Below are 15,012 nucleotides of genomic sequence, written 5' to 3' on the forward strand. Positions count from 1 at the left end.
CTAAAGATTATGTGTAACACGGGTTTATGGTAATTGGCTTAGCATTGTTCCATGATCTCGCTGAAACAATATGCCTCCTGTGCAGATACCTTCCTGCCATCTCTTGCACTTCCATGATGAATTCCTAATATAGACCTTGAATTTGCTCTGTACAGTGGACTCATCGCTTTGTGCACTATCTTGTTAGAATTGTCACAATATTCGTTGCTCCTTGGGGCATGTCTTTATTATGAAATGCTTCCTCATTGTATAATATTTTAGACCTTCTTAAACTGTGAATAGGTAAAAATGCTAATAATTCACAATCATTCAACCTGTTGCTGTAAGGGAGGGTCACCACTCCAAGGCTCTAGAATGAGAATGTAGAGGTGCTGCTATGGCTGAGAGCAGGAGACTTGTACCACTAAATAATACACTGCTGTATGCATACATGTCCATGCCAATAGACCCAATTCAGGCTGTCTCCCTCTTGAAATTGCCTCTGCTTCAAAAGGTGTTTTTAAAAAGAAATGTAAATTGTACAAATTGCTTGGGTGTCCCCGGCTTCCAGCAGTGATTCAGTGGGGGTCCTCAGGAGTCAAAAGTTTGGGAACCACTGTTATAGGCGACTACTGACCCCTCACAGTGACTTCAGTGAAAGGCTTCTCTCAGCCACATAATCACATAAAGATCTCCCTCTTACATTAATTAGGGCAGAAAATTCACAGAGAAATAACAAACTGCATCATCTTTGAAGCAAAATTAAGGGCAAACAGCACACTAGAGTGATAAAGAGGACAGAAGTCTTGCTCCCCACTGCGAATTGATGCACAAGCCTTTGAAACCCACTCTGAAAGCAGGTATAAACTTCCTTCACGCGAAATCAGGTACAGACCCTACACCTACAAAGCAAAATCCAGAAAAAACCTCCACTCCCCCACAAAAAAAAATGGGGGACACAGTACATAGCTCTAGCGAGAATTCAGAGACATGCACCGGAGTGCAAGAAATCAGAACAGTCTTCTGATCATTCAGGGAAATAGATATCAGGTACCACCTCAAGAGAAATCCAGGGACTCACTGAACGGTCACCCTACCTCGGAGAATTAAGAGGCAGGCATCAGATCACCTATTTAGTAAGTACTCAGAAAATGTTCTTGAAAATACAATAGTCTTTTATTGAAAAAGTAAGGAGAGATTCTTTCCCTCGAACCCACACCCAATGTATGCTTGCACACATTACACCATTCACATTATGTGCACTTGGACAGTGTGTACATATTTCCATCCATTTCAACACTACTGCACTCATTGCATGTGCGCACTCATTAACCTGATGAACTTGTACACAGGTCTCCACCAGTTTTACTCTTACTTGTACCCAGCGTACACAGAGTCCCTGGACCCAATTGATGTATACTGGCACTCACTTCCTTGCACATGCACATACTGCCACAGGACATGCGCAAATTGGTGTTTTTCCTTTATGCAACCTCTCCCTGCTTAAGCCAGGCTCTATTTAAACATGTCTCGGTACAGCTGTTTCTCCTGCTGGCGGTACCCGCTGAGCTCCGAGTCCGTCAACTTCAGGTACTTCTTCACGTTGGCATCTATTTCGAAGAAAAGGCAAATTAGCAAACTCTGAAGGATTCTGAGCCTGTAATATATATTTTTTTAATCTCAATTGTTAATCCCAGGCTGGTCGAAACACCACACTCTCTATTCTTTTTATGCACTCTGGTGTACCAAGACACACATGCCTATCGGTAACAACTGGGGATCAAATAAGGCCTTGCGCGACAGCGGAGAAATCAACAGTGTTGTAGGTCAATAACAAGCAGAGAGAATAGAAAACTGGTAGCACAGGTGGACAGAAGAGAAAACAAAAGGTACACATATCCAGATAGGAAAACTGTTGGCCACATATGGAACCGAAGGCACAAATGGCAAGATATGAAACGAGAGGCACGGGGTATCAGGTGTGAAAGAGCATACCCACCTAGAGTGCGGGGGAGGGAGGGGCACATTTTTTTAAATATTGGAGGCACTATTTCAATTGCATCTCAGGTCCTTTTTGTGCGGGTAGATAGAAACATTGATGTACAATGAGCATGTAACTATTAAGTGGGGAGGAAATACTAGATATATTTTCCCTTGCCCGTTTATTATACGAGTGCCCCGCCTAATCTGCATTTTAAGCAACACATCAGTAAAAACACGTTTTTATTAGTCAACCACTAGAATATAACATATATTCTAAAAAAAAAAAAAACGAAATAAAATAAATTCATTTTTGTCTGCTACATTTTAGGTGTGAAGTGGAACATGCATGCTGCAAAAATAAAAGTGATTTTCACACAATGGCCACTCTTCAGCATGGTTAGGGAGACCGACTATAACCTGAATTTCTCAGACCTGATGTGGAAGGAGGGCTAAATGCAGGGTGCAGTTCTCTGTGCCTAAAAGGAAAGAGTCCAGGCTGGCAACACCTGTGGTGATGAGCAGGAGCAGCCTAACTAGCATGAGTGTTGCAGCATGTGAATCTCCAAGTACAGCATCCCTCCAAACCAACCACAATTTATAAAGTGCCTTCACTGGTTGTATGCAGCACTCTCAGACATTAAATCAGTGGTACAATGACTCCTATACTGGTGGGTTACAATCTGTGGGTACAGACGGCACTTCCTCGATGGGAGAAACGGGGGTGGGTTGTACTTACCGGGTGGTGAGGTTATTCCTACCAAGACCTTCTGCACAAATCACAGGTTACCCAACACTCACTTGGGGAGACAAATACAGACACACCTTATCGCACAAGTTACTACTTAGGTAACGATATATCTGTAAGAGACATTAGTTAGTGATAGATTCCTTACCTTAGAATATCCCCAGGCGTTAGCCTGGATCCGGAATTTTTGCGTAGCAGTACCCTTGCGCGTCGGTAGGCGTCGTCTGCGGCTCCGCGTCCGTCGTCTGAATACTTAGACGCCGCCTCCGCGTGCTGACGTCAGTTCTTAGACACAGCTTTTCCGCAACAGAAGCGCTGAGCCATGTTAAAAACCAACACTGGTGCCATTGAAACTGGGGCCCTGAAAGGGGATGACCTTAACCCTAGATATCGGTTCGCAGAACGGGGAGGATGGGTGGGTCGGTAAGAAATCTATCACTAACTAATGTCTCTTACAGTTATATCGTTACACAAGTAGTAACTTGTGCATCTGAAAGAGACACGTTAGTGATAGATTCCTTACCTTAGAATAGATACCCCAGCAATACCAACCCCGGTGGTGGGTCTGCGAACCAATAATCACACAAGAAAGTCCTGGAGGACGGAACGGCCAAAGAAGCCATCCCTCCGGACTTGGCTGTCCAGGCAGTAGTGTCTCGCAAACGTGTGCAGCGAGGCCCACGTAGCCGCCTGGCAAATGTCCTGCAAGGGCACTCCCCGGCCCAGGGCAGTTGTAGTTGCTGTGGCTCGGTGGAATGAGCCCGCAATCCAACAGGGGGCTCCTTTTTAGCCAAGGAATAACATGCCTGGATACACAAGATGATCCACGGAGAGATGGTCCTCTTGTGCACCGCTTTTCCCTTCTTAGCGCCCACGTAACCAACAAAGAGTTGGTCATCCACCCAGAACTGGCGTGTGCGATCCAAATAGAATGAAAGCACACGTTTTGGGTCCAGACGGTGGAGCCGCTCTTCCTCTTTAGAGGGATGCGGTGGCGGAAAGAAGGTGGGCAAGGTGATAGACTGCCCGATGTGGAATGCCGTGACAACCTTGGGCAGGAAAGATGGCTTAGTACGCAACACAACCTTGTCCGGATGGACAGAAAGGAAAGGAGGAGTACAAGAAAGGGCCTGGAGCTCACTCACTCTCCTGGCAGAGGTGATGGCAACCAGGAAAGCAGTCTTCAAAGTAAGAAGGCGGAGAGGACAGTTGTGAAGTGGCTCAAAGGGAGCGCACATCAGGAATGTAAGAACAAGGTTCAAGTCCCACTGAGGCATCACAAATGGAACTGGAGGGAACGTGTGTGTGATGCCCTTTAGAAAGCGATTTACAATAGGGGACTTGAACAAAGAAGGTTGATCAGGCAGCCTTAGAAAGGCTGAAAGGGCAGAAAGGTAGCCCTTGATAGTGCCCAGAGCAGAGCCCTGCTGGGCAAGAGAAAGAAGGAAGATAAGAACCTCAGAGAGAGGGGCAGCAAGAGGATCCACAGCCTTTGCTGTGCACCATGCCACAAATCTGTTCCACCTGCAGGCGTATACCGACTTTGTGGAGGGACGCCTGGCTGCCAGAATGACATTACAGACTTCAGGAGGCAAGTCAAATGGCCTCAACTGTCGCCGCTCAATCTCCAAGCATGGAGGTGGAGACTGGACAGGTTCGAGTGGAGGACCGTCCCCTGCTGCTGCGACAGAAGGTCCTCCCGAAGAGGCAGACGAACCAGGGGATCGACTGACATACTGAGTAGCTCTGGATACCAGTACCTTCGTGCCCAGTCCGGAGCCACAAGGATGACTTGGGCCCGGTCGCGCTTGATCTTCTTCAGCACTCTGGGCAGAAGTGGTATAGGCGGAAAGGCGTACAACAGACCGCAACTCCACTCGCGACGAAAAGAGTCTCCGAGCGAGTGCCGCCTTGGAAATTCCGACGCGCAGAACTGATGACATTGCGCGTTCTCTTCGGTGGCGAATAGATCTAACCAAGGCTCTCCCCATCGCTGAAAGAGGCCTTGCGCCACGTCCGAGTTCAGACGCCATTCGTGATCCATCATGCACCGACGGCTGAGCTCGTCCGCCCTGGTGTTCAGAGAACCCGCCAGGTGTTGAGCCACCAGGGTCACGCCCTGGCGTTCCAGCCACTGCCAGAGGCGCAGAGCCTCCTGGCAAAGGGTCCACGACCCCACCCCACCCTGTTTGTTGCAGTACCAGATGGCGGTGGTGTTGTCCATGAACACCTGCACTACACTCCCCCGGACAGAGGGGAGGAATGCCTTCAGTGCTAGACGAATCGCCCGCAACTCCATAAGGTTGATATGGAGCCGGGCCTCCGCCGGAGACCAGAGGCCTCCGATCTCCGCCTCTCCCATGTGGCCTCCCCAGCCCTGGAAGAACGTGTCCGTCACAACCACGTGCTCTGGTTGGGGAAGGAAGAGGCATCTGCCGCTGACCCAATCGCGGTCTGTGAGCCACCACTGCAGCTGTCTCGCAGTGCCCTCCGAGATCAGGACATGGTCGGACAGATTGCCCTGATGCTGGGCCCACTGAAACTGCAGGTCCACTGCATAGCCCGCATCCGCCACCTGGCGTGATGCACCAGTAGGATGCAGGAGGCCATCAGCCCCAGCGTCAACCTGACAACCCGGGATAAAGGCTGAAAGAGTGGAATCAGAGCCTGAATATCCCAGACCCGCTGTTCGGGAGGATAAACCCGAAACTGCGCTGAGTCTAGAACCCCTCCGATGAAGAGGAGCTTCTGAGAGGGGCACAGGTGTGACTTCGGCACATTGATGGAGAACCCCAGCCGGTGCAGGAGATCTGCCGTAGTCTGTAGGTGGCTGACGACTGTCTGGGGCGAGCCCGCCTTCAACAACCAGTCGTCGAGGTAGGGGAAGACTGAAACCCCTAACCTGCGCAGATGAGCTGCGACCACCGCCATCACCTTTGTGAACACCCGTGGGGCGCAGGTAAGGCCGAAAGGGAGCACGGTAAACTGAAAGTGCTCGTGGCCAACCGTGAACCGCAGGTAGCGCCGGTGGGCCGGCAGGACGGGGATGTGGAAATAAGCGTCCTGCAAGTCCAACGCTACCACCCAGTCTTCTGGGTCCAGGGCAGCTAGGACCTGAGCCAGTGTCAGCATTTTGAACTTCTCCTTCCGGAGGAAGCCGTTGACGTTCCGGAGGTCCAAGATAGGGCATAGGCCCCCTTTGTCCTTCTTGGGTACCAGAAAGTAGTGGGAGTAACAACCACACCCTACTTCTGGCCCAGGAACGCGCTCAATGGCCCCCTTGGCCAAGAGGGCCGTAACTTCCTCCTGCAGAAGTCGCAAATGATCCCCCGATACTCAGTGGTATTCCGGTCGCATGGCTGGAGGGGTCGTCTCGAAGGGGAGGGATTAGCCCCTTCGGACGATTTGCAGCAACCACCTGTCCGAAGTGACAGTGTGCCAGTGGAGGAGGTGATGGCGAACCCTGCCCCCCACTGGCAACACATGGGCCTGAATTCACGGACTAGGAGGGTTTTGAGGCGGATGCCGCGGGGGAAGGTGTGGACAGACCTCGCCGTTGACCCCGACCGCCGCCACAGCGGTTTCCACGGCCGCCACTGCGTTGGGTATTACATTGCGACGCATGGCTGGCAGCACGTGTGGGAACACCCCTTCCGTGGCCACGAAAGGAGTGAAAGGCAGCCGAGGAGTGAAGGACTTGGCCGTAGCCCTGGAGTCCTTAAAGCGCTCAAGCGCATGGTCTGCCTTGTCGCCAAAAAGGTGACGGCGATCAAACGGCATGTCATCAGTGTATTCTGGACATCAGCCGAGAAGTTGGCTGATCTCAACCAGGCGTGGCGACGAATCGCCACCGTCATTGCCATCGCTCTGCCCAGTGAATCGGTGGTATCTAGTCCACACCGAATTGAATAACGTGCCGCATCCCGGCCCTCCACAAGGACTTGGCCGAGTTTAGCCCGTACCTCCAACGGGCATTCTGGCAGCACGTCTGCGACCGTGTCCCACAAGGAGTGGGTGTAACGGCGCAAGGGGCATGCGGTGTTGGAAGACCGCAGTCCCAAACTGAGGGAGGAGAATACCTTCTTGCCGTATTGCTCATACCTCTTGGATTCCCTGCCAGGCGGAGCCAACGGGAATGCGGTCTGGGAATTTGAGGCCTGGATCACCAGGCTCTCAGGGGTGGGGTGGGTGGACAGGAAACAAGGGACGCCCGGGGCCGGGCGGTGGCGTCTGGCCAAGTTCCTATCTACAGGCGAACCTGTAGCGGGCTTGGACCAAGTGCCCAAAAGAACGTCGGTTAAGGCCTCGTTAAACGCCAGCAGAGGCTCGGCTGAGCAGGACTGCGGCTTAAGGACCTCAGTAAGGAGGTTAGTCCTCACGGCCGCGACGGGGAGCTCAAGGCCCAAGGCCTTGGCCGCCCTCATCAACACCACACCGTAGGTTGCCCCCTCCTCCGTAGCCACGGTAGGAGGTGAGACAAAGCCAGTGTCCGGCCAAGTGTCCAGACCACTGGCATCCCCAAGTTCACCTGTCCAGTCCTCCTGGGACTGACACTCCCGTGTCAGAGGGTCCACAGACCCCTCCCAAACCTCCTCATCACCCATCTCCTGGTACTCAGGGTTAGGAAATGATGGGGCCGGTTCATGGAAAGTGAACTCTCCGAACGGCGTCTGAAGCGGCGCCGTTCCGGCGCCGGAACCGGGTCGAGGGAGGCATCGGGGACGGCGCCGCCCGAAGACGGCACCGGGGGTGACACCTGAGGGACCGGCGCCGGGGAGGTCGTTAAGTCCACCGACGACGACCCGGATCCAGCGGGGGCCTGCGGCACCGGGCCCGAAGGCGCCGGCGGCGTCGGAGCCGAAGCACCCGACGGCGTCGGGGCCGAAGCCCCCGACCTGCTAAGGCCACCAGACGGATCCGCTGGGCCCGAAGGCGCCGCGGAGCCCGCCGGGGGAGTGAGGGACCTCATGGCCATGAGGAACCACTCGATCTCCTCCTGCGTCGCGCGCGGCCCAGGGACCGGAGGGTATGGGGCCAGACGCGGCGCCTGCGACTCAGACGGAGCCTCGTGGGCTGTGTCACCTGAACCCCCGGCCGCGTCGGGGGGGGGGGGGGTTGGAAGAGCGATGACGTCTCTTCGACTTCTTGTGCTTACCTGACGACTTCGACCCAGAGGAGTGATGTCAACTCCCGGAGCTATGGCGGCTCCGCTCCCTCGACCTCCGTTCGGACCGGGACCTCTCTTGGCGCGGGGCCGACTGCCGGAGTTCGAGTCGCTTACGGGACCGCTCCCGCCTAGCATTCGAAGTCAGGGCCCGGCATTCGTAACAGGTCTGATCGTCGTGGACGACGCAGAGACAGTGGAGACACCGACGGTGAGGGTCCGTGACCGACATGAGTCCGTCGCAATCCTCACAGTGCTTGAAACCTGGCATCCCTATCGGCACCGTTCGGAGTCGAAGACTCGAAAAGAACGATGAAAAGAGATCAAAAAATGTTAGTCAAAAAAGAGTAAGGTACCACTTTTTCCGGATCTGCACTGCTGGCGCGGAAAAAAGAAGAACTGACGTCAGCACACGGAGGCGGCGTCTAAGTACTCCGACGACGTCATCATGGCGCCCACGAGGCCGACGACGGACGCGGAGCCGCAGATGACGCCTACCGACGCGCAAGGGTACTGCTACGCAAAAATTTCCGGATCCAGTCTGACGCCTGGGGATATTCTAAGGTAAGGAATCTATCACTTACATGTCTCTTTCAGATAACGCAAATGGCTTCGTCATGTAGGAGTCCAGGATAATATAGTCAGCATGTCCCTTGAACTCCTTAGTGTTATAGTTCTTGTTGGCTCCCTAGGCAACCGAGTTTCCTAGTCCCTACACAGCATCCATGTAACACACCAGCTGAAAACACAGGGTTATGGTGAGGGAACCCAGCCCCCTTACCCTTAAGGACCCTGCACAAGGCTACAGAACAGCTACAGCGCCTACAACTAAAACAGAGGCTGGTGGCTGGCAGACTGCCACAGATGGGCACAACAACAAAGCCAGACAAAAATACATTAAAAATATGGGTCTGACCTGGTGCTCAACACACCTCCAAGGTTCGTGGTCCTAATGGTGAGCGGAATGTCTGACCCACTGCACATAGGTCACTTTTAAATTCTCAAAGTCCTACCACCAAATAATACTCTATACTCCCAAAGAGACGAGAATGTGTGTTCAGGACTATGTATATGACCTGCAAATAAGAACAATCCTCAAACTGAGAGAATTTCATTGCTAGGAGATACAAGTATGTATCTCCACTTTACCCTATGACATCTAGCCACATAGTAAGTCAGCATCAGACTTAAACCGATGTCCTGCATTCATTACATCATTTGTTTTATACTCAAGAGACAAGCAACACCCGAGTGTCAATATCATACGCACAGTGACAAGGTGGTGTTCATCTGCTATACAATACAATAAGGCCTGCTTTAGTTAGTTGCTTTATTAATGAACAATTGACTACAGCGACAACTGGAAAACATTACTTCCCAAAAGCCAGTAATTGTAATTAAACTTTTCACTAATCAATTTCCTGCCCACCTACTCATCCACTATGTAGGAAGACCCATCAGCTTAATGTATATAGGTACTGGGACTACTTTTAGCCTGAGAAAAAACTCTAAAAAAGATATACAATACAATAAAACCCGAGACTCTGGATTTCAGCAACTTTCTTTCATGTACATATTTGAAATTAAGTTGCTTTCAAATTTTCTACTATAGACATTTTCTTTCTTGGGCCCTCGCGATCCCATGCAGATCCGACAAGGGGCGCATTAATTCAATTACTGACACCCTTCATTGATGTGCATGCATCCCACATTTTCATCTCCACCCTAGATAAAGAGGAACAGTTAGGGGTACTCTCATGGAACATGGCTGGCAAAGTAGCTCACCTGTAGGTTGTATCCGCTGAGCCTCCCCGAGGTAGTGTAAGGCACTGTCAAAATCACGCAGGTGAAAAGAAGCCACACCCGCACGGTATAGGGCCTTTGCGTTACTTGGTTGCTTCTCCAGGACTAGTACGCTGTATTGCAACACCCGGGCATAGGGCACAGGATCTGTGTGTAAGAGACAGGCTGTGGATGCAGGAAGGTGGAGTGGGGGAGAAGATGGGGATTAAGTTACATCTTTGTTCTCCACTTTTACCCTCCCTTCTCCCCTGGACTCGTGCCCTGGGTATCCTCATTTACCTGCCAAGTTGTTATAGCAGTCTCTCTGCAGGTTGTGCAAAGCCTTTTCCTGCTCTGGTGTTACCACTGGTGCCTTGGCTCCAAAGGCCTGCAGTGGGGATGGCATGTTAGGGTCCAAACCTTTCAGTTGCAGCAGAGCTCGGTGATACTTGCTGATGGCATCTCGGTATCTCTGCTCCTTGTAACTCTTGTTCCCAGCATCTTTGAATATTTGGGCCTGCTGGAGGCGATCATCCATCTGTGCAAAGGAGAGATCAGCATGGACCTGTCCAGATGACGATGCTGCCTCCATATGTGTGGAAGAGGGCCCAGCATCCATGATTCCGGAGGAGGAACTTGCCCCTATCTGCCCAGACACAGATCCAACATCATCGAGTCCAGAGGATGATTCCACATCCATGTCAGGAAGAGCGGGCGTTTAACTGGTTTGCAGATGGCCTGCGATTCACCTGGCTGAAAGAATGTCTAGTAGACTGGTTCGATACAAGTGGAAACCCCCTGAAAAAGAAAATAGTGAGGGTTACTTACAGCATAAATGATCATGCAGGACAAGATATACTGCACGTAAGGGAAAGAAGAGGGAAAGTTAATGTTTGAGAGGAAGGAGGTAGTATCTTATTGTTTGAAAAGAGGAATGGGGAACACAATGCCTACAGAAGGTCTGAGAAGAATTTACTGCAAGTAGGGAAGGATGAGGTTGTTTCACCTCCCGCAGGGAGGAGGCAAAAGTCCTACAGACAGGGAGAAACGGATCAAAGTCAGTGCCGGAAGGGAGGAGGAGCTCTGGATCAGGGGTTTCACACAGTAGAACGACTAACACTGAGATACAATATATAGAACTTAAATAGCACTTAAACCATATTAGTTCCATGCACGAGAACACGGGACAGGAGGTGCCCCAGCTCAACCAGTCTGAGAAGGAGAGGATCATTCTAGTGAGGCCATCAGTGTGAAAACGAGGAAACTAGAAGTTCTCTGGTCTGATTCTTCAGAGAGCAGCAGGCCATGCCTGTTTGCAGGCTACATACAATCTAGGTTGCCTGATCGCTCAACGTTTACGCTAACAGGCAGAAGCCTGTGGTAAGATATAGAGTAAACTGACTTATCAAACTTAGGGCTGGCTTGCTTTCTCAAGACCTTCGAACTAGAGGATCTGAGGGTGTAGATTCAGCTGGGAAAAGATGTTCCAGCAACTTCAGTGACTGTTATGTTATGTTATTAAACATTTATATCGCGCACGGATACCCAAGACTGTCCATGTTCAGATGAGCCAATGACTTGTTGTTTCAAAAAAAAAAGGTATAACTGCTCCTTTCTTTAATGTCTGCCTCTTTAAAATGTTGCATTAAAAGATACAAGCTAATGAGAACTTTGTTATGTTGCAATCCAAACCCTGGTCACTCCCACTAATTCAGATTCCGCAAGATGTATGGCACTAGACTAGTTAAACCTGCATTTTCGTGTCCACATAACTATAAAGGTGTGACTCCACACAGCACTACTGGTAAATTACCTTCTGAATTGCTGAGGTGTAGGTCTGCTGTTTCCAGGTTGTGCCCCTATTAATGTGACTGTGGAGAGTAGAAATGAAATATGGAACCATGCCATGATGCTATTTTCCCGTGAGATGTCTGTGGAGGAACCAGCAACACCGGACGAGAAATACAGCGGCTAGACAAGGGCAGTGTCCATGGTCCCTGGAGCAATTACAGCCAGGGGTGCATGTTCCGCTCAGGGGATGCACTAAGAAGCCTGGACATCAATCCATAAGGGAATGAGGTTGAAGGATGGACTTAATGACAACCCTAAAGAGCCACCATGTCCTTCTCAGGGACTAACAACAAAACCATGACGGTACACACTACATTAAGGTGTGAAACGGGGGCGGCTATGTTGGATGTAAAAACAGTTATCTGCTAATATCATCTGTCATTAGTGTAATTCAGTTCAACAAGGAAGCAGACCATCTGTTGCTAGTCGAAGTATATTTATCAATGAGTTGTTATGTAACTGTGTGAATGGGGGAGGTGGGCCAGTGGTGTGATTCTGTATACCCCTTCCTGGATTACCACGTTCCGAACTTCATGGGTGATATGGGAACCTGGACAGGATTGCCCACAGCTTTATGGCGATGGGCACTTACCACTCAGTGAAGGTGCAGACTGTATGTCTGGGAGCAATCACCCTACATTTGTTGGCCTGCCTGTAGACCAAGGATTTATACTAACTGCATTTTTTTTACTTCCCTGCCATTAAGACTCTTGTCCGGAGTACAATGTTCTATGATGAACCATGAAGTCCTATGTCCTGTAACTTTTGTTAAGTAAAATACTGTGCCAACTTTGAGTCTTGCTTGTGCTATAGAAACACGCAAAACAAATAAAGCAACTAGGAAAATAAATCTTACTAAGTTAAATGCAAGCCATGGTCATTCAGTCCAGTTAAACCTGGAAAGTAATTAAAAATAAAACACTCTGAATGGAGTACCCAAAGGAGGAGCATGTAGTACAAATTAGAGAAAGTGGAAGAAGTGGAAACACGCCAAACCAAAGATGTGTAAATGATGAAAAGAATGCTGTTTGGTGGCAGTGCAAGTGATAGTGGGAAGAAAAAATATGGTATGTTTCTAATACCGAATGTGATATGGGAAAAGAAGAAAACGTTGAAAAGGCAAAATGGTAGAAGAGGTAATTGATAAGATTGGAAGTTGTTTTCAGAGTGGTAATAAAGGGAATTAAAATAATAATAATAATATTCTAGGATGGTGTAAGAATTCTGAACATAGGAAGATTAGAAGGCAGATTGTCGAGGAAAGTGGATGGCACAAGAAGATTCCGGGAATTTGCAATGGATTAGCTTAGATTATCATTTATGTTGATCGAAGGATGATTGGGTAATTTAAGAAGAATCAGTAAATAAGGTTCATAATTTATGTCTTTGCAAGTCATGTCTCAGTTTACTTGTGGGTGACAGAGGATGGTTTGATTAACAACTGCCTGATCTGCTTAGACTTCTAGGTCTTACACAGGCCTAATCTTTGGAGAGGCTTAAGTTCTCAGCAAGACAAGAGATATCCGAAAGGAAGAATTATGATCCTAGGTTTCTAGTGTTTCCCACACTAATGGAGTGTTGTGAGACAATGGTGTTCGGAGAAAATGGATAAGGCTAATGATATTTATTGCAAAGGTAGATGTTACGGTGTATGGCTGTATGCCTTTCATAAAGCAGAAAGATAAGGGGCGGGGGCAGCCGTTAGGAAAAAGGAGCCTCCTCAAAGGGTGGGAGTCATACCACAAAAGAGTAACGATGGCATCACATCTCAAACAGGTGTGGGGTAATCGGGGAAAAGGGATCAATGTTGGATTTTGGAGCGTGAAAGGCACCAGTGCGAAAGAGAAGAGGGAGACATGAAGAGAGGTTAAAGAAACCTGGATAACGGATATGAGGGGGGACAAGACGGCTGACATGAAGGCACATCTTTTTGCATGATTCCAGTGCGGGAGGCAGAGGGTAAAGGCATCTTCAAAGTGGGGAAATTCTATTATAGGGACAAAGGAAGAGAACATGGGCGTGGAACAAACAGTCAGGGGGATAAGCACAAGCCTAGGACATGGGCTTGGGGAGTGAATACCAGCAAAGGAAGCAGAGACACAGGGCATCACAGAGGGAACAACATTCATGGGACAGTGGAACAGTGGAGGAAAGCATTAGCAAAGGACAGATGTTATGGGAGGGAATAGTGTGGGTGAGTAGGGACCCGCACGACGACAGAGACTGACATCATGAGGCCATCAACAAACTTCAGATTGTTCCCTCTTCTTTATTTCCTTCTAATGGCCCTCTCCCCATCTTCCATATTCTGTGTGCCTCCTCTCTCAGAGTACAAACTACTCTAAATCCAATCCCTGTCTGCCTTAGTCTTTATTATTATAACTCGGCAAATTGCCCACATCTCCCCTCATGGATCACCACATTCCCCTCCAAACTATATGCCTACAACCTAACAATATCTCCTCTATCCTATTTATTCTTCACCAACATTTGCATAACCTTCGCATAGCCCCCCACTAATAATCATGCCCGACTCCTTTTAATTTAATCTATCTAGCTCTAACTGGAGTAAATGCACGTAATGATTTCCACTCTGGGTTCTGCAGTAGCGTGCTACTTACCATAAAGCGCAGTAATTGGAGTAAATGCATTAAATGATTTCTACTGAGGTTTCCGCAGTAGCACTTAACATAAAGAGCTTCACTACCTTGTCACGGGTAATAAGCATTATATAAACCAAACTACAACACTCTGCCAAGTAGGGCCGTTTTCAGCTTCACCGTATTTTGTTACACAAATGTACAAAAATGTCACACAAGTCCTGCCTGTCTGTTTCAGAGATATCAAGCATTTCGTTTATTTCAGGCGCACGTGGCAACAGATCATCATCCAGTCTGCTTTTTACACTGCATTTCGGTATTTGCATTCACGCTTGACTCATTATTATATAATCAAAACGACAAGTCCCAGAATGCAACCCCCTGCACTGGATAGGCTACTGGCAATTTTGTCACAACTCGCAACTGCTCCCGTACGAAGACCGTTTTAAAAACTCCTATTTACCGCCATGTCACCTCTCTGGTGCGAGCTGTAGGAATATTTCCGAGCGTGAGCCTTACCTCCGGTGTCCCGACCGAAAATCTGATGGTGCCACTTAGTCCCGACTCTAGCCAAAAAAATATCGAAAGAGGTTTAAAACTGATTGACAGACTAATGGGCCACTCTCGAGCGTCTCTGAGGTTGCCCTTGTCACGAAACCCACTGATAGGTTATAAAAATAGCCCGCCCTGACAAAGAAGGGCCATTCACGATAGAAAGCTTGATGCACCGGAAGAGATAGCCTGTTGCCTCCAGTCGCGCGCGGACCGGCACCATAGCTGCAGAGCCCTAGCTTAACCGTTAACGCAGCCTTCTGTGACTGAGTGACGAACGCGTCTGTTTGTCAGATGCTCGCTTAGCAGGGTGGACTCTGGCACCTATAAAGGAAGGTGTATTGCTGAATAAATAC

General features: G+C 49.4%; 1 protein-coding gene across 1 annotated transcript; it reads right to left on the reverse strand.

The window, feature by feature from the left end:
* Nucleotides 1–1,133: 1,133 nt before the first annotated feature.
* Nucleotides 1,134–14,757, reverse strand: TTC9C (tetratricopeptide repeat domain 9C). Its single transcript, XM_078660589.1, has 4 exons — nucleotides 14,624–14,757; nucleotides 9,954–10,451; nucleotides 9,657–9,839; nucleotides 1,134–1,589 (listed from the first exon to the last, which is right to left on the reverse strand). The coding sequence occupies exons 2-4, from the start codon at nucleotides 10,351–10,353 to the stop codon at nucleotides 1,495–1,497; spliced, it is 678 nt and encodes a 225-aa protein (XP_078516715.1). The 5' UTR covers nucleotides 10,354–10,451; nucleotides 14,624–14,757; the 3' UTR covers nucleotides 1,134–1,494.
* Between the last annotated feature and the right edge of the window lie 255 nt (nucleotides 14,758–15,012).

This window comes from Lissotriton helveticus, chromosome 9, assembly GCF_964261635.1.
Source record: "Lissotriton helveticus chromosome 9, aLisHel1.1, whole genome shotgun sequence".
In the NCBI taxonomy this organism is placed as follows: Eukaryota; Metazoa; Chordata; class Amphibia; order Caudata; family Salamandridae; genus Lissotriton; species Lissotriton helveticus.